General features: G+C 35.8%; 1 protein-coding gene across 3 annotated transcripts in view; it reads right to left on the bottom strand.

The window, feature by feature from the left end:
* The window catches only part of IL1RAPL1 (interleukin 1 receptor accessory protein like 1), a 723,738-nt gene that overhangs the window by 301,537 nt on the left and 397,244 nt on the right, over nt 1-24,957 (bottom strand). For all 3 annotated transcript variants that reach the window (XM_062608066.1, XM_062608065.1, XM_062608064.1), the window contains one exon: nt 23,331-23,610. In XM_062608066.1, the coding sequence (XP_062464050.1) occupies nt 23,331-23,470 (140 nt within the window). In that variant the 5' untranslated portion in view covers nt 23,471-23,610. The remainder of the gene's footprint in view (nt 1-23,330; nt 23,611-24,957) is intronic.

Genomic DNA, 24,957 nt, shown 5'->3' with positions numbered 1-24,957 from the left:
TTAGGTGGCAAGGTACCGACTCACTACATCTGTATGCTGTTTTTTTTTTAATATATTTTTTTCTCCACTGTTTTTTACTGGTATGTTCAATGTAAACTGATTTTCAGTTTTCTCATTAACAGATGGGTAACACTAATGTACACATATTTAAGATACTAAAAAGACCTATACAATAGGTGTGTCTATTCAGTCTTAATCATCCAAAGACATTAAAGGATGGTTCACACTGAAAGAAATGCAACTTACACCCTTGCCAAATGCAAAGGGAAAAGGAAACTTTTTAGCTTTAGCAAGTACTTGATCAGCTAAGAATATGTACAAAAAAAAAACAACAAAAAAAGAAGGAAAAGGCAGCAAAGCATTACACGCCACCAAAGTGAAACACAAACTGCAAAAAATATTTCATTTATTTTCCTTCCAAACATGCTTAAATATTTTTCCACCTTTTTTTTTTTTTTTTGGCTGCATTGTATGATTGGTATGGCAATGAGTCATTCCTTTCCTAATCAGACTTCATGATCACCAAAATTTTCCATGGACAAGCCGTGTGGACATCTTTAAAATACATTTCCAAGAGCAGAAACTGAAAAACACACTCCACTACAATGAAATGAGCATGGTGTTCTGGTTTCAGCTGGGTTAGAGTTACTTTTATTCCTAGTAGCTGGTACAGTGCTGCAGTTTGGGTTTAGTCTGAAAGTAATGATGTTAATAACACACCGATGTGTTTAGTTGTTGCTAAGTAGTGTTTACACCAAGTCAAGGACTTTTCAGCTTCCCATGCGCAGCCAGTGAGAGGACTGGAGGGGCACAAGAAGTAGGGAGGGGGCACAGCCAGAACAGCTGGCCCAAACTAGTCAAAGGGATATATGATGCCATGCTTGGTATATAAACAGAGGTGAGGTGTGGGTGGGGGTTTCTGGCCAGGGGTGGCTGCTCAGGAGCTGGGCATTGGTCGGTGCGTGGTGAGCAATTGCATTGCACATCACTTGTTTTGTATATTCTTACTTTTTCACCATTATTTTTTCCATTTTAATAATTTTATTTCTTTAATGTTCTATTAAACTGTCTTTATCTCAACTCACAAGTTTCCTCACTTTTACTCTTAGGTTTCTGTCTCCCATCCTGCAGTGTGTCAGGGAGTGAGCAAGTGGCTGTGTGGGGCTTAGTTTCCAGGTAGGTTAAACCATGACACATTTTCACTGCAGTTGAGCTGTAGCTGGTGAAAGACACCTCATTTACCAATATAAATGTTTCCTTATTTTGTGTAGTGTTTTCTTATTGCCTCAACTGCCCTCGAATTCAAAGTGGAAATAACTCATTGCAATTATTGCCAGTAATCTGAGAGTACTAGGAACCTTGAGCCATTATTTATTAGCAATTTTGTGGTACCTTGTGCAGTTTAAAAATAAATATGTAGTTTAATACTTTTCAGTGTAATAGCAACTTTGTTCATCCTCAAAGTGTCTAGCAGACCATATTTTTCAACAAGTGCCTAATAGTACAATGGAAGAGCATCATGAAAGCATGTATGAAAAAGGACTAATCTGATCTAATAAACCATAACAGACAATATAAACTAGACTTTTAAAAGGAGTATGGGCATATAACTTACATGATACATGTATGGTGTTTTGGAGTGGTGAGTATTAATAGTAATTGCCTTCCAAGTGGCTGATTGTGAAAGATCCCACAGGAGCACAGGATCTTCAGTATGCTGAAGGAAGTAGCAGCCAAAATACTAAACTACAATTCTATAAGAGGATTGCATGAGAAAGAAAAGCCTGAATATATGTCTGCATAAAAAGTTAAGAATAATCAGAATTTAAAATTTATTATTATGAAAAAAATTGTCATTAAGATGTTAACTCAGGTCTTGTCAAAATATTATTACTGCTTGTGCCAGCAGAGATGATTCTCAGGCCATCCATGACCTCAGAAGTGTGGGCTCTACCATTACTGGTACAAAAGTACACTCATAGTCAAGCTACAGCCTTTTACTATAGGCTTTGTGGCACAGTGTAAGTGAAGAACATCTCATCTTGTTTAAAAAAATACTTGTAAGAGCAGATATTGAAAACTGGAAAAGAAGCTTGTTGAAATTAAGGGGAAGAGCAATAACTGTCATGGAATATTTTCCAAGATTGAGCTGTTCATTTTTCAAAAACTCTTAAAACTTTTAATCTTCATGTTTTCTAGGTTACTCTCAAGATCAATCAATTTTTTAAAGTTGTATGATGAATTAAAGATGAAAATTCTGCTGGCTGATCCAAAATTATGAAAACACATGCCCTTTGCAAGTAAATATACATGTAAATGGTTATGACAAAATTTGAAAAATGTAAGAATCACTTTATAGGCTTGGTCTAAATGCCTCTATTGACTATAGAGGCAATGTCATTGCAAAACTATGGGGACATTGTTATTTGCATGCTTTTTATAACTGCTTTCTTGTAGCATTATGACTGAAAAAAACAATTAAAATTCAGGTCTTCTGAGACCCAATGGCAATGTGTCACAATGTAATTTTAGAGAATTCAATTTAGATGCAGCAGCTGCTTTTCGATGAGATTTTGATGTTTACCCAATTTTGCTGCTGGGTTAATTGAGTCATACTGAGGTCAAGTGGCTTGTCTGCAATCACCCAGATGTTGGCTCAGTAAGAATTACAGCTCAGGACTATCACAGTTATAAACTTCTTTTCCCTCCAATAGGGCAAAAATACAAACAGACATAAAATAATCAATGAAATCCTGTCAGTAAAAAATTACATCATCTGCCACAGTAGATTACTTGGGCTACTCATATTACTAAAGAATAGTCATTAAGTAGAATGGAAGAAAATAAATTAACAAGAAAACAAGAATAAAAGAAGAGCTAAATACTTTAGAATTTATCTCATATTAACAAACTGGCTTATTTTAAAACTTGCCAGCAAGTTAAACTTGAGTAATAAACCAAGCAGTAGAGTTTAAATAAAATCTCTTCCTTTGCCACAGGACAAAACAATTTCTTACTTAACTCACAACATAAATTGACTGCTTCTTTGTCTGAAAGCAATATCCAAATTGTAGGCAATGTGAAAATACACATGCCCAAAGAACAGCTTGAGCTTCTCAAACTCATTCAATTCAGCTGAAACTATTCTGGGAAAAGGTGTCATGGAAAATGGTCCTACATGCAGCTGCAATCTCAGCTGCAGCAATAAATAATTAAAGATCATAAGTTTTACAGATGCACACATAAATAATTAAAATTAGCATATCTTCACTCTGAATATCATATTCCTTTTACAAACCATATTTTAAACTGTTAAGTAATCCTAGTTTGGAACTTATCTATCCATGACTAAGCCTCAAGTTACAGAATGCATTACTAGAGATGAGTTTTGATATGTTTTTGGAGTGCAGGGGGAGATTTTGAATGAGTGTGTGCTCATGCACAAGTACAGGTAAACAGGTACTCCAGGACAGAACTGATGGCTCAGTAGGAAATATAATGGGTAGAACATGGCTAAAAGTGCAATGTCAGAGAAACAGAAATATATTATTTAGAGGAAGAAAAGATAAGTAGGTGGCGGTGTGATCAAGACAAGTTAGCAGTAGCAGCAGCATTTCAGAGGGCCTTGAGACAGGTAACACAACATCAAAAGGAGTAACAGAAGACTAAGAGTCTTTCCTCAGAGCAGAGCAGCACACCTACATTTGCATTTCAATTTGTATCAAGACTGTATTTTCATAGATAACTTCTTGATTATGTCTATTGCAGTCTTAGTGTACAAACCAGGCTCTTTTCAGAGAAAATAAAACTGAAAGATTGTTCCAAGCACACACTTAATGTGCTCCAACCACCACCAACAGAGTTCAATCCAAGATGCCAGACTGCATCTAGGCTAAAATAAAACACCAGAAATGCATGTAATATAAATGTCAGATCCACATGACCAACCCTACAGCCCTGCACTGTTTGCAGTCAGATACAATCCTTTATGAGCACTTAGAAGTAGGTAGAAACTGAAATAGTTTCATTTTGGGGAAACTAGAGAAAAGCAAGGCAAAATTCTTTTCAACTTAGACTGAGCATCATCTTTTTAAAAACTAGAAAGGAAAAATATTCACTATAACTGTCTATAGATTAATGTGATAATAATTTAGGTTGACATTCAAAGGTCATCAAATCCAAACCCCTACTCAAAGTGAAATCTAATAATGGGCAAGTTTGCAAGGATTTGTCCATTTCATTTATTTTTGTGTACTGTAAAATCTTATTGTCCCATCATAGCCTACTCCAAAAGTCCAATTTTTCATTAATAATATTCATGCTATGTACATTATCAGTCTATCATAAACCTGTACATTCCTTAATACTTATTGAAAGTTATGGGGATTATTTCTTTCTCAAGAAAATCCACCTTTGTTTGAACATTACCTAATTACCCCAAAGACACTTCAACCTTCACACTTCTGTAAATAATGACTAAAACTGTACAAGAAAAGTTTCTTTCAAAAACCTGTGAACAGCCTTCCAAAATAAAGCAAATCGATAGTATTTTTGAATTTCCTACTTTTGTTACAACAGTTCTTGGAAACAGTGCTGAATCATAAGTAATGCTACTCTTCAGAGACCTAGTTATAATACTGAAACATTAAAAAGTTTTTAATAGCAATTACATTTTGACATAATAATATCTACTTTTTACTTGTTGCAAATCAATAGTTAATACACTGATAAACACAATACTACGTTCAAGAGGCAAGGAACTAACTAATAGAGAAGCAGAAATCAAAGTCGGCCACTTCCTAGTTTATGTTTTCACATACTCATATATGTAGCACATATCAGCATATATATATAAAACCTGCCTATACATATACTATATGCTATTAGCACTAGCTTTGTTTAGTGTTAAGTTTTAACAGTTTAGTGATTACAGGTTTTTAATCACTCAAGTATTTTCTAAACTAATTGTGAAGTTTAATGGTACTCTGAACAAAAAGAAAATTCTCTTTTTCATGTTTTCTACTTTTGAAACACCTCCTAAAAAGCTTTATGGTAAGGTAATGAAAGCCTTTATTGGGAAACACAGAAAAAAGATTAGAGACATCCAAGATCAAATAAGTTACAGACTTGAGATCAGAGACTGACGATGCATATGCAGAATTATTAGTGCATGATCATTATTTCACCAGAATTTTATGATTGCAAAGCAGAAAGCTTTTAAAAATTGTAAAGGTCCTGTATCATTTTTCAAAACCCTCTGTATTTCTTTAGCAACAGAGAAGAGTTTCAAACTCTGCTGTTAAAGAAAAGCAGGAAAATGTCCTGGTTAGCTGGGCTTACACAGGAAGGCCTTGTTGGTTGAGAGGGCACTGTTTACTTCATTCTTTGTCGTAGAGTTATGCTTTCATGACAGAGGGAAAGAAGAGGAATAGAAAGAATAGAGCTCCTTTGTTTAACAACTGAGTAAAGCAGCGTCCCTTAAGAAAAGACTGGGAAACTTCAGACTAAAATAAACAACAGGTGTAAGAGATGGAAGAAAAGCTTTTGGCTATTTTGTTTAACAAATGGACAATCTGCAGGAATATCTTCATTCGATTAAAACCTCTAATCAAATCACACAAAGATTTATTGTATGCAAAACTTGTGCTGCTTTGAGTGGAGATTCCAGCAAACTATGGCCATGCACCTAACTGTGTGTCACTTCATCCCCTTCTTATAAGGTATGAATCGTGTTCTTAACTATGGTATTGCTCTAGAAGTGACATGAAAAATGGCTAATTTTCTCTTTAAATATGTAGCTTCTATTTTGCCTCTTCATTTGGTAGAAGAGGGAAAAGAAGCAACTACAGATTTGTTTCATTTATAGAACATATTTGTACTTCATATTTGTACAAACGTATTTGTACCCCCATATTTGTACTTCAGCCATCATCCTCCATACCAAAGATGCTTAAACCATTTGGCTTGCTTAATTGCAGCACATTTCACAGTCATGGATAACCTAACAATGGTACATTGTTAAGCCTAGCCCTCGATCACGAGCCCATCTATATGTTGCATCTCTGCCCTAATGGCCTGATGTGTCATGGGCCCATTGGGCCAAAAATAATTCACCGTTATGTTGCCAGTCTAAGTCCATCTGAGCCACTTCAATCTTAGCCGCTTTATCCACTTGTTGGTTGTTCTGGTGTTCCTCAGTGGCCTGACTCTTGGGTACATGAGCATCTATCTACGTGGCGTACCTTCACCACCAGGTTCTGCACCCGGGCAGCGATATCATGCCACAGTGCAGCAGCCCAGATGGGTTTATCTCTGTGTTGCCAGTTGCTCTGCTTCCATTGCTTCAACCACCCCCACAGGGCATTTGCCACCATCCATGAGTCAGTATAAAGTACTGGCCACTTTTCTCGTTCAGCAATGTCCAGGGCCAGCTGGATGGCTTTCACCTTGGCAAACTGACTTGATTCACCCTCTCCTTCAGCAGTTTCTGCAACTTGTCGTCCAGGACTCCATAGAGCTGCCTTCCATCTCCAATGCTTTCCCACAATACAGCAGGACCCATCAGTAAATAAGGCATACTGCTTTTCACTTTCTGACAGTTTATTATATGGTGGGGCCTCTTCAGCGCGCATCACCTCCTCCTCTGGTGACATTCCAAAATCTCTGCCCTCTGGCCAGTCCATGACAACTTCTAGAGTTCCTGGACAACTGGGATTTCCTATTCAAGCTCATTGTGTAATTAGCGCAGCCCACTTACTCCATGTAGCATCAGTTGCATGATATGTAGAGGAGACCCTGCCTTTGAACATCCAGCCCAGCATGGGCAACCGGGGTGCCAGGAGGAGCTGTGTTTCAGTGCCAATCACTTCTGAAGAAGCTTGAACCCCTTAGCCATGGTAATTTAACAGTATTTTCTTTAAAAAAACCAAATCCTAAACAATAACAAAAAATACCTATATTTCCATCATAATCTCATTCAAATCAGGTCTATACTATCTATTTAAACAAGGAAAAGTGCAAAGTCCTACACCTCAAGAGGAACAATTCCAAGATCCAAGATGCACTGAGGGACAAGACAGCTAGAAAACAGCTTGGCAGAAAAGGACCTGGGAAACACCAAGTTGAACATGAACACGCAATGTGCCCTTGTGGCAAAAAAGGCCAGTGGTATTTTCAACTGCATTAGCAAAGTATTGCCACCAGATCGAGGAATGTGATCCTTCCTCTCTACTCTGCACTGCTGAGGCCATGCCTGGAGTACTGTCCCCTATTCTGGCCTCCCAAGTACAAGAGAGACATGGACAGATGGGAGAGAATTCAACAAAGGGTCACAAAGGTGATTAAGAGATTGGAGCACCTCACACATAAAGAAAAGCTGACAGCTGGGAAGGCTTGTGGGGGGACAGGGTGTGTCTCAGTGACGTACATAAACACCTGAAGAGTCCAGAGCCAGGCTCATTTTAGCAATGCCCGGTCACAAGAAAAGAGACAGTGGACACAAACTGAAACACAAGAGGTTCTATCTAAACAGGAAGCACTTTTGGACTGTGAGGGGGAGTGAGCCCTGGCACAGGTTGTCTAGGGAGGTTGTCAAGCCTCCATCCTTTCACATTCCATCTGGACAAGTCCCAGATCAAGGTCTGGGCAATCAGCTCTAGCTGGCTCTGCCTGAGCAGGGGGATTGGACCAGAAGACCTCCAGAGGTTCCTCCAACCTCAGCCATTCTGTGATTCTGTAACTCTGTTAGTCTGTGTTGCAATATGAATTGACGTTTAATCAGATGCAGGAAAAACACACTCACATTGAAACCTGCACTGCTAGACATGCTCTTAGGAGTCTCCAGGACATCTGTCCTATGTTAATAGAACAAAAACTTCACGCTCTGTTTTCTTTTGTGGTGCAATTACGTCATTATATGTGGGATATCAAGCTGCATCAGGATTCAGGAAACGTGGATTCCATTAAGCCTCCTCCACTTGCTGTCTGATCACACAGAAGTCAGTTTATTTTTGCTTATATGCAAAAATATGTACATATGTAAATTAATGTTAACATTTTTTATGTCCTATGCTCTAGAGATCAAGGCTGTCATTATGAGTCAGGTCCTCAGGGTGTGTCAGCTGCCACAGGGTTTAGTTAGAGTGGATTAGGATCTTTTGCTTGCAAACAGTTCCATGTCAGCAGTTGGTTAGTGTAACTGCAAGAGAAATAAAGCCTAACATTAACTGCTTGTTCTCAGCACATCACATAAGCTAATTTCTATGGCATGCTTTATTTTATTTATTTATTTATTTTTTTAATGCTTTTGTCATGGTTGAAGCCAGTTACTCTGGATGAGAGAAGATAAGGTGCTCTTTAATTTTTACCCTTCTAACTCTTGTTGCTGATGTCTTAAGATTTGGATAGGTGCCCCTCCTTTTGTCAAGGAAATTAATTTATTAATTCCTGTGTCAGAAGAACGAGTTTCAACCAGAAGATGAAACTGATCACGATTTTTATAAATGTAAGAGGAATCGGGATGGAAAGCTTATCATTCTGGCCTTGTAAGTGAATCATGAAAATAATAGTCAAAGGGATCTTCAAGTCCAGTGTTACATAGTTTTACTGTGATTTTTTAGAGTTATATTAATATCTAAATTTAAATTTTCAACTACAAATTTTGAGCTTTGCTAATTACAAATATTATAAGAGTAATAGGAATTGCTTTTAAGGAGAGTATATTTCTTTCTTCATGTATTGCAATAGCACAATCTTATCTTGACTTTAAGTACACAGACAAATGTATCTGTGTATACATGTGTATACACAGTCAATGAATATATACACTTGACTTTTTTAGCTTAGCGACTCCAGAAACTTTCGCATTTGTTTTGTTTGTACTAGTAAGATAAAAGGATAATATTAGTGTTGCTTGGTTATGCTAGGGAATAAATTGTTCTGGCAGTTGATTAAATACTAGATCAAAGCCAAGGCATTTAATCAATGCATAGAGCCCTTTGTTGCCTGCACATTGCATCACCATGAATTTTACTGCTAATCTGACAAAAATAAAATACTTACTGACAACATGATCTTATAATCTCCCTTTCTTATTTTCAAACTCTTAAATGTGATATAATGGTGACATGATTTATAATCCGCAATGTTCTCCACAAATCAATCTGAAAAGATGAATCTGTCTGCATATGTAAGATTTATCCATTTATTTCACATTATTTTTGACCCTTGAGCATACTCTTCTTACATGTGGGAGAAAAAAAAAAAGGTACATTTTCAGATAAAACCGCAACGATTCTGCATAATTCTTTCTATCCACATTATTTGTCTCATTTCAAAAATCCACAGGGTACTTTGGCTTCCTGTCTATTAATTTCAGTGAAACATCTGTTAAAATCACCTATGCAGTTTTCTCTTTTCATGCATAATATGAATTATGTACAGAACACAACATACAACATGAGACAAAAGTATGTAAGTTCAGGATGTGGTAAATATTTGCAAAGATCTGCCTTAGAACTCACTAAGTTATCCAAATGATGTATGGAAATATATTCTATGTCCTGTAATTCTTTGGAACCATTTCTTTTTGCAGTTTATAATTTCTTTCTTTTTTCATCTAACATGACTGGACATTTATATGTACATCATGTCTTCCCTCACTACACTATCAAAAAAAAAAAAAGATTGAATGAGCAAGAATTAATAATAAGGCTACTGGTCAGACATGAATACTCATTTAGCACAAGAATACAAACAACTATTTCATGGCATTGCGCTTGTCACTTTCTTCAGGCCTATCAAAGCTACTTGTTAAGTTTTCTGGATATAACTATTTTAGGCTTATTCTCAAGGAAGGATATAATTCCTAATAGGTGCATTTTGAGGAATAAAAGCTGTCATTCCACTGTAATTTTTTTTTTTTTTTTAACATCAGAAAGGATCATACTATAACCCTGTAGTCTAACCACCTGCATGATGTTAACTGTGAAAAATTTGATTTCAGTACTGGCATGTAACTTCTGCTTGAGGTGTAACACGTATTTTACAAAGCCAATTTTACTCAATTTAAATATTCTAGCAGACACACAACTCACCAAAACACCAAGTAAACAACTCCAAATATAATAGTCATTAAACGAGTCATTGTTCCTAGCATGAGTACAGGTTGCTCAAGCTCCATATCACAGAACCTTGTCCTGCCTTTTGCTAAGCCATCCTACTTGACACTTGACATTCTCGTCCTCTGAAACATGCATAGGGTAGTAGATTCAAAAACAAATCAACAGCTCATATCTGAGTATTCTTTACAATGAGTCCCTAGATCCTTTCAGTCACAGCACTACCAGGCAGAGTTCCTTATCCTATTCATGTGATGCATGCTCTATTCTAGCATGGATTAAATACTCACATTTTGGAAGAGACGCCACATGATAGGACCTAAAATCAGTCTCTACAACTTTATAATTTATCATCTACCAAATGCCTCACTTTCCTAAATTTTTATTAAATAATTATTTTCTCTAGAAAAAGTGACATTTTTAATGGCCAAAGAAGGTATTGAAATGTTGAAACAGTCTAATTATACAGTGCTAACATAGTAGAGTTACCTGATTGCTGTCTGCCTACCAAGGTTCTCAACCCTATCCCCATACTTTACTGCAGGTAATTTAGCTTATTAATTACATTTGATGGATATTACTTAACTGGTGCACTTCAATACATATTTTATTTCAACTTAAATCCTACTGCTTCCTCATTAAAAAAACAATAATAATAAAGTAACTACACATTTATAAACTTGACTACACACTAACTTTCTGGAAGACAAAATTTTCAATTTAATTACAAGTCTGCTAGTTTTTCGAGTTTGTAATAGTGGTAGGTACAATAGTGCTCGCACGTTAAAGGAAAACAGAAAAACATGGATCACAATATGGATTTCTAAAATAACTGTTTTCACATTACACTACTTTGAACTTAATACATTTCATCTCTGATTTCATTTGAACACAAACCAGAAGTGTATAAATGATTAGATTTTGTTTTCCACAATATATTATTGGACGTTTAGCTAGATATTTTTGTTTTGCTTTCTTTACTGAAATTGAAATGGTATAGAAGGCATGATTAAAAGACAGTTACAATATGTTTTTAGGTTCCCTAAAGCTCATTCAAAAATGTTAAAATTAAGATAATCTCTAAACTGCTTAAATCATTTTTAACAGTAAATTACTGTTTAAATGATCTTTCTTCTACAACAGTACCACATACTTGAAGAACTAATGGACTATGAACTAGAGCAGAACACCTGCTACTGTCCCTATTTCAGTGTTTCTTAACAACATATATACCCTAGAGACACTTCTAAGCATGTCTACCATCCTCTCCCTCCTTCCTTATACACTGCCCTGAGAACGGGAAACATTTTATGTTACTAGTTGAAAAGGTCAGTCAGTTCTCCAGCTGAAGCTACTTATTGCTAGCTAGAAGCTAACCTGTCACATTTACAGAAGGTAATCATACCTATGCATGCAGCCTGTTCTTTGAGGTACAGAAGATTAAAGTCACAGAAGATTAAAAAGGGGAGGCATCATTTTTTTTTAATCTGAGGAGAAAATATGTATCTTCAAGATTATAGGAAGAAAGTTCCACAGAGATTACAAAATCATAGAATATCTGAAGTTGAAAGGGACCCATAAGGACTGAGTCCAACCCCCTGCTCCTCACAGGACTACCTAAAATTGTATGATAAAGATTTGGTGGTAAACATAGAAATTCAGTACAGTATAAACAATGTTAATTATGATATCCCTTTTTTGTTTTGTTTTTTTTTTGTTTGTTTTTGTTTTGGTTTTGGTTTGGTTTTGATTTTTTTTTGTTGTTGTTTTTTTTTGTGTTTTTTTTTTGTGATCTTTGGAGTTTGGGCTCATTTTGAACAAGACATAGATCATTTTTTGCCATAACTTATCTAAATGCATTAGCTCATATAAGTACATGACCTTGTCAGGATCACAATACTGTAGATATGGAAAGACCTTCTTGGCATACTCTGCATGTTAAATCCCTTAAATTTCTTTTAACTGAAGTGGCAATTTGCTAACTAATGAAGCTGAAATGACTGAAAAAACAGCTTTTAAGAACTTGAAATGAGAACAGAAGAACAATAAACAGCAACACTTATAGGTGTAGTACAGGATGAGTAAATCATACAAATTTGATTGTTGCAACTATATTGCAACATCAAAATCAGTCTAAACACATGAAAATTACTTCTTTAAATTCTATTAATTGCTACATAACAGTAGCAGATGATGATCCCCTTGAACTTAATATTCTCTCCTTTTTTGGTGACAGAAAAATTTAAACCATTTTTCTACTCACAGTGATTATTTATATTTTTAAAAGAAATAGCATCCATGATTCAATTCAAAATTAATTGAATACAAAGACATATAATTTCTGTATTGTAACTTGTAAAATGCGCAAATTTGACACACTGCAACAAACAAATCTGGTTCTCACATCTCTTCCAGGTAGAACTATTAAAGAATCAGAAAGAGACAGATGTTGCTGCATATAAAATGCTCGAAACTTTATTAATCATGTAGCTGTTCACTCAAAAATATCACTCCCCCTTTAGCAGTCTTCACACTCCTGAAACAAGAGAGTCTATAATATCCTGTCATTCAAATTAAATTTCTTTTATGTGTTTTCTAAATACCAAAGAGCAAAACTTGGATCTCAAAGAAACTACTGCATGCCTATGATCTTCTCAGTGGCAGCAAGGGACTGAAACACAAGCAAACTGCTCATTTAGTCTCCATTTAAATGAGACTTTGAGAAGAGAAACTGACAGTAGGATTCACTGTAGTTTCCCAAAGTTAAGATTTTCATAATATACTTCCTATTCTGTTTCATGCAAGATTATTATGCCTGCGATAAGAGCCTCATCCATATTTTTACCCCCCCTCCAATCATTTTAGAGGGAAAATATACATGTTTGGACAGCCCCCATATGCCACATAAGACAACACCTGCTGCCCCATGTAAATCACTTTATGCTATGTGTGAGACACACACGTAAGTTGCGTCTCTTTGAGAGATACAGCAGGGACCCACTGTCCAGCACGACTTAACTCATCTAGCAACCAGCCCTGCCTCTTCTGTCCTGGTGGGACTGGGGAACTCTGATTTTCAGTGCTTGAAGTATGCCTCAGAAAAATCTGGATCTTAATGTATTATTCTTACATTTTGTTCATGGCATTTTTTTCACTGACAAAATGTAACTATCATGAAAGGTGATACAGGTCAAATTTTTCAGACTATATCAAGCCCACAGAAATGGTATTTACTGATTAATATCATTGATCTTATTATTTTGCCTATAAGCACATGTTGCAAAGAGGGAGATGAAAATTCACCCAAACTTTTCTACTTTAGCTGCTTTCCTTTCATTTGGCCTTTGCCACTTTTCCTCATGCACTGAACACCCATAAATTTGAAGATATGTGGGAGGAATTTTCTCATAAAGAGTGAGAAAGTACAGCTTAGAAGTACCACTTTAAACAAATGGTACATAATCACATACACTGCCGGTTTATTACTCTAATTAACAAGTGGGTAGTTTTTCTCTGGTGAGCAATATGAGAATCCCTGATTTCCTTCATTCCCTGCTGAAGACCCTCTGTGACTAAAAAGTCTAATGCTGGGAACTGTATGGTTTTAGAATGATGCCCCAAATAAACTTTCCCACAAAAAATAAATAAGAAAAAAAAAACCTGAAAACTTCTCTAACAAGGGAAACTATTCACAGTGTTAAAACTGAACAGTTTTTCAAAAGCAAGGGCACTATTTCAGGCCAGACAACTGTCCTAATATAACAACCCTTGTATAATGAACAGCCGCAAGCTTGAGAGGGTGTTACTTGGGCCCATAAAGGAGTACGCATGCTTCAGCAGTTGAGAGGCAAATGGAAAAATGAACAATTTCAGTAAGCATGAATGGAGTATTTACTATCAGTGTACCATAAAAGTCCTGTAGATCTTGCATTTATCTGAGGTCATCAGATTTCAAGTGATGCGTGAATTAATGCAACATTGCTGTCAGCAGGAAAAGGGACTAACTTTTCAAACCTGGAAGCAATGCTAATGCAAAGGGAATCTTCTAGGGAGAGGGTATTTCAGCAAGTAGCAGCCAGGGAGATCAGACACATTGTCAGCATCACCACTGGTATTGAGTTTTGCCTGTACAGGAACACTTGCCCTGGTCATTCCTATATGGGGGCCCAAGAGAACAATAAAACTTAGAAATTGGAGAGCTGGGTGCATTTCTATTAAATCTCGTCACCGTCTTAGAGAAGTTTTTAAGGACAAGGACTAAGTTTTATATAACATTAAATCTGTTTAATTTGTTAATAGAGTTTCTACCTTCAGTGCCATAGCGCCTGACGTAAAATTCACAGAAGAATCAGAGACGACATATTAATTTTAACAAGATATACACACCCCATTAAAATTAAATCCCTACAATTCTACTGCCATGCAAAATGTAGATTTAAAATGCATGAACAAAAAAAGTGAAGTAAAAAAAAAAATCACATGTAAAAGAATGCAGTAATTAAAGTTTCCTTAATCCTGACACTCTGCATACCTATATTACAATGTTATCTTTAGATATCATGAGCACAATTCTTTTTCCCCAGTCTTTCCTCCACTCAGCCACTTCTTCTTCTTATTTGGTACTCTGGATGTACAATGGATGTAGAATCCCCAGTAAATGTGCTCTGATCTCATCTTTCTATCTTGCCACTTAGTATGCAGGTCTCAGTTTTACTTACTGAATATCTTGAACTGAATACAAAGGATTTAATTTCCTTATAAGGTCATACATAGTTTTATCACTGCACTACCCAAGTTTTTCATTAACCTATCACCTTTCAAAATAGAATATTTGACTACAACCTCCCAGTGAAATTATTTTTCCTTTTTCTGCCCTGTTCTGAAAACTTGAGCCAAACAATTCATAAAGAGCTAGGTTTTTTTCACTGGAGAGTTAACTGCACTTTTCTATTCTTAGATTAACTCTCCTCAAATAAACCTTGACTGAGTGAAAGTGACCATTAAATGACATGTACTGGAATGAATGTATAAGCAGCTGAGAAAAATCTTAGCTTACTCCATGTGTAACTTATATAGACTCAAATCCTGAGTTCCAGCTGCTTAACTGAGTATCCCCACATTCACGTTAAGACTCCATGTGGTTAAAGGATGTTACCAGCAACACTTGAAATACACTTCAAATTAAAACAACCTAGCAATGACAGAAGGAAAAAATGTGTTAATATTTAACACCTCTGAAACTTTTAATATGAGTTGGTAACTGTACAGGTCCCACTGGAGTTACCAGGCAATTTCCAGTGCCTAAGAAGCTAGAATCTCAGTCAAAACTCAGTCACTTTTAGAGGGAACAGTTTGATTTTGAAAAGTACTCATACTTTCCCCACATCGGTAATATTATAACTCCTTGCTTATTTGGGAAGGAATTGTTTCTAAAAGCATTAGTTTAAGTGCACAGACTCTTTTTCAGCTCAGGTGGGAACAGTAGGATAAACTGATGCCTTTCAGTCCTGGAATATTGCATATTCAGTGCTCCTGTAGTAAACTGAGTAAAGATGTTTGCTCAGAAGGCTCATCTTTTGATTTTTTACACTTTATTGTTAGTGTTATGTGGCACCATACTGCATCCCACATGTCCCTTGTCTGCATTCCAGTAGAAAGACCTGGGGTTTGCTGAGACTGAGTATCTGCTCTGTTCAGGTGCTGACAGATACAAAGCCAGGAGGTCTAGGTATTTTACCCTTCTTTCCCTACCACTGAGTGTGGCATTCTGGAAGTACATTTCCATAAAAGGACAAGGTTTTGAGTTTTATTTTTCATTTGCCTTAATTGCAAATATTATGCTGAAATATTATGCTGAAATAAATTAAATTTTTGTAAGACTGTGTCTTTGCCAAGAATCCACAAACATGAAAAAAAACCAAGAAAACTGCTAATAACATCTTTGCTTTTGGCTACAAAGTTACCTTTATTATGTAATACTAACAATGAACACAACTTTGAATGCATTTAATTCAACCTTTGGGAGTAAAGTGCCACATTAATAGTCATACTTTAAACAATCGTGAAGATACAATGAACTACAGTTATTTTAGTAGATATAATGCCACACATAAAGAGGCTGTCTGTGACTGTCATTTACCTCTTATCTGTAAAAACACAACCATGAGGATGTATTTGACTATGTGCTCATCATTTAATAATATACCACAGCTGGGGTTACTGACTGCTACTTGTAACATGTACAAATAGTGTTCATGGCATCTAGATTGAGAGTAGCTGTGAAGCAGGGCCTCAGAAACATTAATTCCGTTATTACCTGCAGATACATTTGCATGCATGTATATTTCATATATATTTATCTCCAAATAATATACATATATACATATTGAAATCTATGCATGAAGGTGAACAGTTCCAGTTCTTAAGGCAGCAAAAACGCAGAAGCACCTTTCCTAGTAATCGTGGGGGAGAGAAATAGCTCTTGCTGGTTTAAGAAAAAAGCAACAACAACTGAAGCCCACTTTCTGAATGACAGAGCACAATGTTAAACATGAGAATTCAGAATAACAGATGAAATAAGAACTGGAAATTGGGTCAATAGCAGCTTCTCTGCAAAAGTGAAAGGCTGTAGTTTCTTAAATTTTGTCCTTAAGTATTGGAAAGATTCCTCTTGAAGTGCCAAAGAAATGTTCATGTTCTTCTTTCCAACTGCCGATACCAATGGCACACTCCCTCCCTCCGTCTTCTCCCCCAGGTCCTGAATGAGGTTGACCTGCCTATAGGATAAAAATCACTTGTGTTTTCCCTTATCACTTATGTTCTCCAACACTTCACCTTGCAGTTCTCCACAAGCCTTTATTGAAATATTGCCCCACTGGTTAACCAGGACATGTTTTGGGTGCTACGAGACATCGAAAGACCAAGGCATACAGATGTGATGTCTCGTACACTGGAATATCATCCATCCCCTCCTGTCCCCCCTTTATAGAGTTGTTATAGGCATCCTATTTGGTCACTGAATGCATAATTCAAAGCCCGTCTAGTACCATATAAATATCCCCAACCTGCCTGGTGTGGGCATGAGGCTAGGTAACACATACTGTAAGAATTCCCTTAATTTGTCATAAAACTTTACAAGAACACAGTAGGGTTAGAATTAATACTAAGGCAGAACTACACCTGGGACCAAACACTGAACCAATCTGCTTATACCTAGTGGGGTTAATCATAACATCCAGAAAAGGTAGACAGACATTTCAGGAGGAAAAAACAAAAATACGAACCCCCCAAAACATAAACAAATGAACAAACAAAAACCCCACCCAAGCCTCAAAACAATCCAGAAAACAAAACCCCCAAATACTACACAAATACTACACTACTACAAATACTACAAAAGCATGTCATAAAAATGCCACTGTACAGATATCAGTACTTGTGCTCAAATGAGCAATCTGTCACTTTAATAAACCACAGTTGAAGGTGATGAACTTCAATCTGTACTCTATGCCCTTAGAAGACAGACAATTTGATCTTAAAAACACAAGAACATCACACAAACAAAGCTGATTGTACAGTTGGTTATCCTGTGCTGATAAATCTATCCAGTTCACCTTGTGCTAGGAAGTGGAAAAACTTGTTTCAAAGGGGGAAAAAGAAATCATAACTGTTATTTGTTCTTTTCACTATATATTTTAAAAAACTGAAAAAAGTATACAAAAAGCTTGTTCTGTTCTTCAAAGATATCATAAAGTAACTTAAAATATCAGGCAAAATTTTTTTTTTTTTTTGCACACAGCCCCAAATAAAATTCCATTATATAATTGCATTAAATATAAAATGTTGGGATCTTTTTCACTCTCAGACAACAAATATATGTATGAAAATTAATTCTGATAAAACAGCTAAACCAAATAAAGCCACCTTATCTCCTTATACATTGACATGTATTTTAAATAGTTTATATCAATATCTAGCATGCATGGCTAAAAAACATAAATGCCAGAATCATGGCAAGGTCATATTATAAAGATTTCCTGCTGATTGACAAATTTAATTTGCATAGCTGTTATCATCAGCATTACATCAAACTAAAACTTGAAATCATGCCTTACAGAGGTTCTTTCCAGTTCATCCTGAAAAAGAATGGCAGAATCCACAGTGTGACCCCAAAAAGAGAAAGGCCAAATTTCTTCCAATGACTTGGCCATGCTCACATAAGAAATCTGTCACAGACAAAAGTTAAACCCAGTTTTCAAGCATGTCCTCATCAGCTGTATTTAGACCATCCCTTCTTCCCATTCATTCTCAGTTCACTATGCATGCATATACATATATAAAAATATATGTATGCATATGGGAGCATGCAAGTGTGGTTATATGTGTGTGTGCATTTACAAGCATAGACTATAGCAGTAAGTGAAAATGGGAGCCCTCTGCGCTGTCCAGTCTTGATTAACTCTCTAAATGAAGTCCAAATTTAGCACTTGAGGCTATATCAAAACGCTTCCTGCATTAAAAGGCTGACTTAAGATTATAGACACAATCTTGACCTTGGATCATCTTCTCAGCCTCTGCAGTTAAACACCTCAAGATCTGTTGGGTCAGTCTTATATTTGAAATCAGCAGCACCAGGCTACATCACTTTGACAGATGGCAGCACTGAGCAAGCACTGAATATGCAAATGTCATTAGATTTCCTCTACAGTGGCAATATTGGCATAATATCATTTTCAGTGTTACAAATATTTCTTTACTTCCCATGTCTGCTTGTAAGCATTATGTCTGGTCAAACATCTTATCTATATGTACATTTGAGAATGGATGCTATTAAACCAAACTATTCTTGACGAAACCAATGTTTTTAGAAAATATTCAATTCAAATCTCCCTCTTTCTCAGTCCCAGGAAACAGATTAACATTCAATAACTCTTTTTCAAGATATATACTATCTTGAGAGTCTGGATCTTAATTTTTTTTTAGCAAAAAGGTATTGCTATTTAAAAAAATAAATGTGTATAGAATAGAGACTTGCCTTAGCATTTATTCTCAAATTTCCATTCTTATTAGAAGTCTTTCAGATTAGTAAATTTTGATGGACTTGTCTGACTACTGGAAGATACCCTTAAAAACAGGGATAATGCATCTGAATAGCTATCTCTGCTTAAAACACTTGTATGTAAGAAACCTTGCCACAGTAAAAATGGGTAAAATATTAACCATGCAAAAACTGTTTAGAGACACTATTAGAAAAACAGAGTGATTTCTTTTTTCTCTAAGATTTACAGATGAAAAAAAAAAGCAAAACAGATTTAAGTCAGAACAAAGTTTTCCAACAAGAGAATACTGATAGCTTACCTTTACAATTCTATCAGCTAATAATTTATTCTTCCATTTCTTCTTCACTTGTTTATCCACCTTCCTGTAACTTATGCTGCTCTTTTTGATGAGAGATACTATTTTTCTTCAAGAAGGAGAGGCATAAAATTTATGCTCAAAAGCAGTAATGTAAGTCCTCAAAATAATTGAGACGGCTGTTTAGTCTTCCCATTATTCCCCCTATTTATTCTTTTGTTCTTATATTTAAAACTTTGGGGGGGGGGGGATGTTGTTATTGGTGTTTTTTTTTGGTTGGTTGGTTTTGGTTGGTTGGTTGGTTGGTTTGTTGGTTTGGTTTTTTTTGGGGGGGAGGGGAGTAGGGGGAAGTGCCTGGTCCTCATTAGCTAGACATATGAAGGAAAATAAATCAGCTATGCTACATGGCCAAAATACAGAGAAATCAGAAGCCATGTATATGAGCTTAGAGATATCTTAAGATTTTTCCAGTTCTTGGATTATTTTTTTTTTTATGTTTCTTCATTTTCAAGATTTTCTCCTGAACAATAATATTACCATTAAAAGTTATTTTAAAAAGAGCAAACAAATAACAACAAAAAAACCCACAGCACACCACACCTGAAAATCTCTTACTAGTGCTTTTGTCTAGGAGTATGCATTTCAGTAAAATTATTTACCAGACTGCCAAAATAAAAGAAAAAAAAAAAAAGGAAAAAAGAAAGAAACAACTGTTAGGCATACTGGAAAACTTACATTAAAAGATAACTTTTATTTAAGTACTGTCTACTTATTTTTCCTTGATACTTTCACCTATTTATTTCAACTGATTGATTTTGTTTTCTCTCTGTTAGAGAGAAGCTTGTTAAGCTTCCAAATATTCATAGAATCACAGAATAGTTAGGGCTGGAAAGGACCTTAAGATCATCAAGTTCCAACACCCCTGCCATGGGCAGGGACACCTCATACTAAACCATGCCACCCAAGGCTCTGTCCAACTTGGCCTTGAACACCACCAGGGACAGAGCATTCACAGCTTCCTTGGGCAACCCATTCCAGTGCCTCACCACTCTTACAGTAAAGAATTTCTTCCTTATATCCAGTCTAAACAAAATTCACCTGATTTGCATCGAAATTTTCTTCAAATATTTCTCCTCATAGATAAGAATCAAAGCCCAAACATTTTTCACTTTTTAAATTTTGTCATCATGTCATTCTCTTACATTTACTAAATTTTCTATTGCACACATGAACACTTCTTTGATAAGTAAAAAAGCCCCAGCCCAAAGACTTCCAACAAAGATGTCTCTCCTTTCTTTTTATATCAGATAAAGTGGAAGTCATGGGATTTTTTTATAATTTAATCAAAATAGAGGAAAAGCTTGAGGAGAAGAGAAGAGAAAGAAGGGCAGGGCCTTCACCTTTTTAATCTTCAGTATGCTGGGAAACACACAACCTCTTTTTCATTTTTGGCACTGTTGGGTGCCTTTTGGTGATTTCTGAAGGCAGAGGAGAAAGAAGCAAGGATCAGAACAAGGACCATGAAGGAGTTTCTGCTAGGAAAGCTTTAGATCTGTCTTGGTCTGGGGGTATTAGTCTAATTGCTTTGGAAGCAAGAATCAATTGAATTGTCCCAAAGACATCCTGAAAACATAGCACCTTTTACCCATTTTTACTTGTTCCTACCATAACTGCACCAGAAAGTCATCAGGAAGCAGATTCTCTTCAGTCTCTCCACTCTATTTGTAACCTTTCTGGGTTACGGCACACATGCCCTTTTCAGGTTCAACCCTTCTGAAAAAGTCATGGAAGACTTCACCACAGATCATCTAATATTTGATGCTTCTTAGAATGTGACAAAAGAATCTCAGCTGCAGCTTTTCTTTCCCTTTTCTAAAGGAACATCTGTAACACTCACTTGTGCAGAATCTTGGAAATGTTAATCCAATTACCAAAAAAGTGCCTTGTTTATTGAACTGATGGCTTTTATGTCAGTTTGATGAATTTTGGGACCCTCAACCACTATTTTAGATTTGCATTTCAGAAGAACTTAGATTATAAATTAATTCAATCACATTACATTCTTACCTTATAGTCTTCAAATAAGTTTAACATTTTAAAATGTCAGTCTCATGACAGCTCTGAGTACAGAGATGTGTTCCTTAACTTTCACATCAACCAGTGCATTTCAATGTATGTGCCAGGAATATGCAAGTTAGTTTGGGATTCAGCTTAAGGCATTTTAGTTCTGTGACCCACTTACATTCATATACCTGTGTGTTATGTCTAAACTCCTACTGTAGCTGTTAGTTTGTCTGATGGAGCCCAGCAAATGGTTTAGCTGAAAAGCCACAAAAAGCTCATTTTATTTACCTAACAGTGGATGTGCAGTGGCATGTGGCTTGCCCAAATGTATCCCACATTCAGCTTCCTTCAGATCTAATGCCATATATGTCATTCTTTGCAAATGTCTTGGTAATGTGCCTAGTGTCTCTAAAATAGCGATAGACACCTATCCCTGTGTAACTAAATAAAGTTTTAGCTATATTTTAATGGTGGCTAAATTCCTCTCTGTCCCGAAAACAATGGATATTGAAGAGGTAAACAATTCACGTACATCTCTTTAGTATCTAGATGCTTAAATTTTTTGATGCCCGTGTGTTGTTTATATGCACAGAGGTAAGCATTTGCAGGACAGCGATTTAAAGTACAATTTGAAATAAGATGTTACAATCAAACTTAAATGATGACATGAAAGATAGGAGGCCCATATTACTACTACCTGTACAACTTGGTTTTTTTGAATTGTTAGAGGGAACAATAAAAGCTCACCTGTGAACATCTTTTGAGAGACAAAGAAAAAATATATGCTATTGTTTTGAAATTATATGCAAGTCATTTTAGTTATTTGCCTTGTCTTCATTTTTCTCTAGTGCATGGAAGAAAATGATATACTCTTGACTAAATTATGCATTATATGGAATTAACTTTATCTGTATTTTCTTCTTCTTCCACTTTTGCTAAAATGAGAGCTGACAGACAACTTCTTCCATACCATTACATGACTTTTGGTTCTTTTCTAAGATGGATGAATTCAGCAGGAGATACTGCCTACTCTTTAACAAATGATGAATCATGTATCTTATTACAAACAAAGCATATTCACACAAGCTGAATACATTTTAGGATCTCTCCTCCTGAAAATACAGCTGCAAAACCAAAGACTATAGTTATGTTTTACTATTACACTGAAATGAGATCTGAAGTGGTACTTTTTTGGTCAGAACTATTACTTTAGTTGTAAAAAGAAGAACTGTGACAATCAAACAGCATTTTAAGCTGGTTTGAGAGAAGTACTTTTTTGGGAAAACAAATAAATAAACCCCTAATAAGATAGTGGAAGCAATAGCCAGACTAAGTTATTTGTTACATCGCTGTATTTCAGCAGATATCTCAACAGAAGAATTAGTAGCAAAAGAAACTTGGTATCATATAGAAGACTTGTCTTCAAATAATTACATCCTAAAGCATTATCTGTGCCATACCTGTAAGTTCAGAACTGTTAAAATGGGATATTAACAATACCTTCTGCTCAGTAAAGCACAACTTGTAAGATAAGACTGCTTGTAAGGCTTAATTTTCAGATTTTCTCTCTGTTGCTTTTTTTTTATTTTCATCCCAATTTAATAACTAGTTGCTATCTGAAAACTTACTCTTTTCTTAAGATAATAAGTAGAAAAAATGTATAAAGTAAAAAAAAATGTTTGTAAGTATATATGGACATGCTCAGAAAACATTTTTCATTGGCACAAAAAGTCTCACTATTAAGACCCTTGTTTCATAGTGGTTAATTAAAATGCAGGATATAAAATATGGTACCTTATCACACATGCATAGAGCCCGCTGTCTTGTACCATTGTTGGTCGGAACCAAATGGAGTCTTCTTCTTTGCTCATTCTAGTTCCATCAAAAGCTATAGGTTCCTCAAAATCCCCAGGTCCAGAGCTTTTGTACCACATCAAACTAAGTCCAGCACTTTGGGCAAGGGAGTAATTAGCTCTAATATATCCATAAAAGAGTGCACATTTTATACGAACAGGTTCTCCCACTAGAACTTGATATTTCTTGTAATCCACAGACCAATCAGTGCATCCATCAGCTAAAAGAGAAGAGAAAATGACAAGAGATTATCAAAGGCTTCAGATAGCACTATTCATACAGCAACCCTTATTGTGGGGAAGTACTGAATTTCCGAAAAGATCCACTGAGTGACTAGCAGTACTCTTGATCTCTAAAAAATTAACTGCATTATCACAGTATTAATGTCATGTACTTGTCTATGCAGAATAGACATATTCTAAGATTTTTGTGTTAAGTGTTGTTAATTTCTGAGCTAACTGAGCAATTGTTTTTTTTCTTTTGTGCAGCTCCAGCATGACCAGTTCTAAAATACTGGAGTAAAATCAGTGTGACACACAGGACATGTGGTAGATGGAGTGTCTGTGAATTTTATTAGTAAAATACCTCCAGGGTAACCATGTAAATGAAAGAAGGTGCTCAGTCTCAGAAGACATTAGGATAAGGATCTGTGACCTGAGCCAAAAAAATGTGAAAATGGGTTAGATTTAAAGAACATTTAAGAGCAATCACAGCAAATGTGCAAAAAGATACTGCCAAGAATATGAATGGCAGTATTTTTTATTAGTTGTTTAAGAACAAGTTAAGCATATCTGACTTGGAATTTATGACCTTCTGTTGAATAATGCCAGCCACTACCAACAGTGTCGCACAATAACTGTTCATCAGAAAGCAATACTAGATGTCTATGATTCTATGATTCTATGTTTGACTTTCTGAACCCCAGCAAAAAAATAAAACCCTCAAAAGAACACCAAAGCTCCCTCCCTTTTTCCCACTATTTTAAGTTAGAAAACAAGAATACCAAAACAACAGAAGGAAAACAGATACTTTCTACACTGGCTTCCTTAACAAAAGATTATGTTTTCTTTTCCTTAAGGACTTTCGGCCATGGAAATTGACCATTAGGTTCATTCACTTGAAAACTTGGTGTCCAGCCTCAGCTAGCTAATCACAGTCTTAATCCAATCATTTTTATTTCATCTTGAAATTAATATCTACTGCCCATACACATATTTGGTCTTTGAATTTGCCACTTCCTTTTATTAACTTCAGAAGAGCTTAGACAGCTAGTTACCTTAGATCAACTTACGCAAACCTGAAGTCACATCAAACGCCTCTCACCCTATAGTTAGTTAAATACTGACTTTAATGGGGAATTCAAGATACTGTGGAAGATAAAGCAATATTAGCACTTTAAACATAGACATGTTTCAGCTCTTCTTTGGGAGAATAGCATGCCAATTAGTAATTTCTGAGATTCACATTTGGATAATACCACAGTACTTATTATATATTGTAAAATAAAAAAGACACAAACACCTCTACCTATCTCTGTGTAAATAATAGCCTAAGACGATACAACATT

Source organism: Pezoporus occidentalis, unplaced genomic scaffold (genome assembly GCF_034315485.1).
Source record: "Pezoporus occidentalis ecotype Australia unplaced genomic scaffold, CSIRO_AGI_Poc_V1 ctg129, whole genome shotgun sequence".
NCBI classification, from domain to species: Eukaryota; Metazoa; Chordata; class Aves; order Psittaciformes; family Psittacidae; genus Pezoporus; species Pezoporus occidentalis.
Note: the sequence above shows the minus strand (reverse complement) of the source record. Positions and strands in the feature narration are given on the sequence as shown.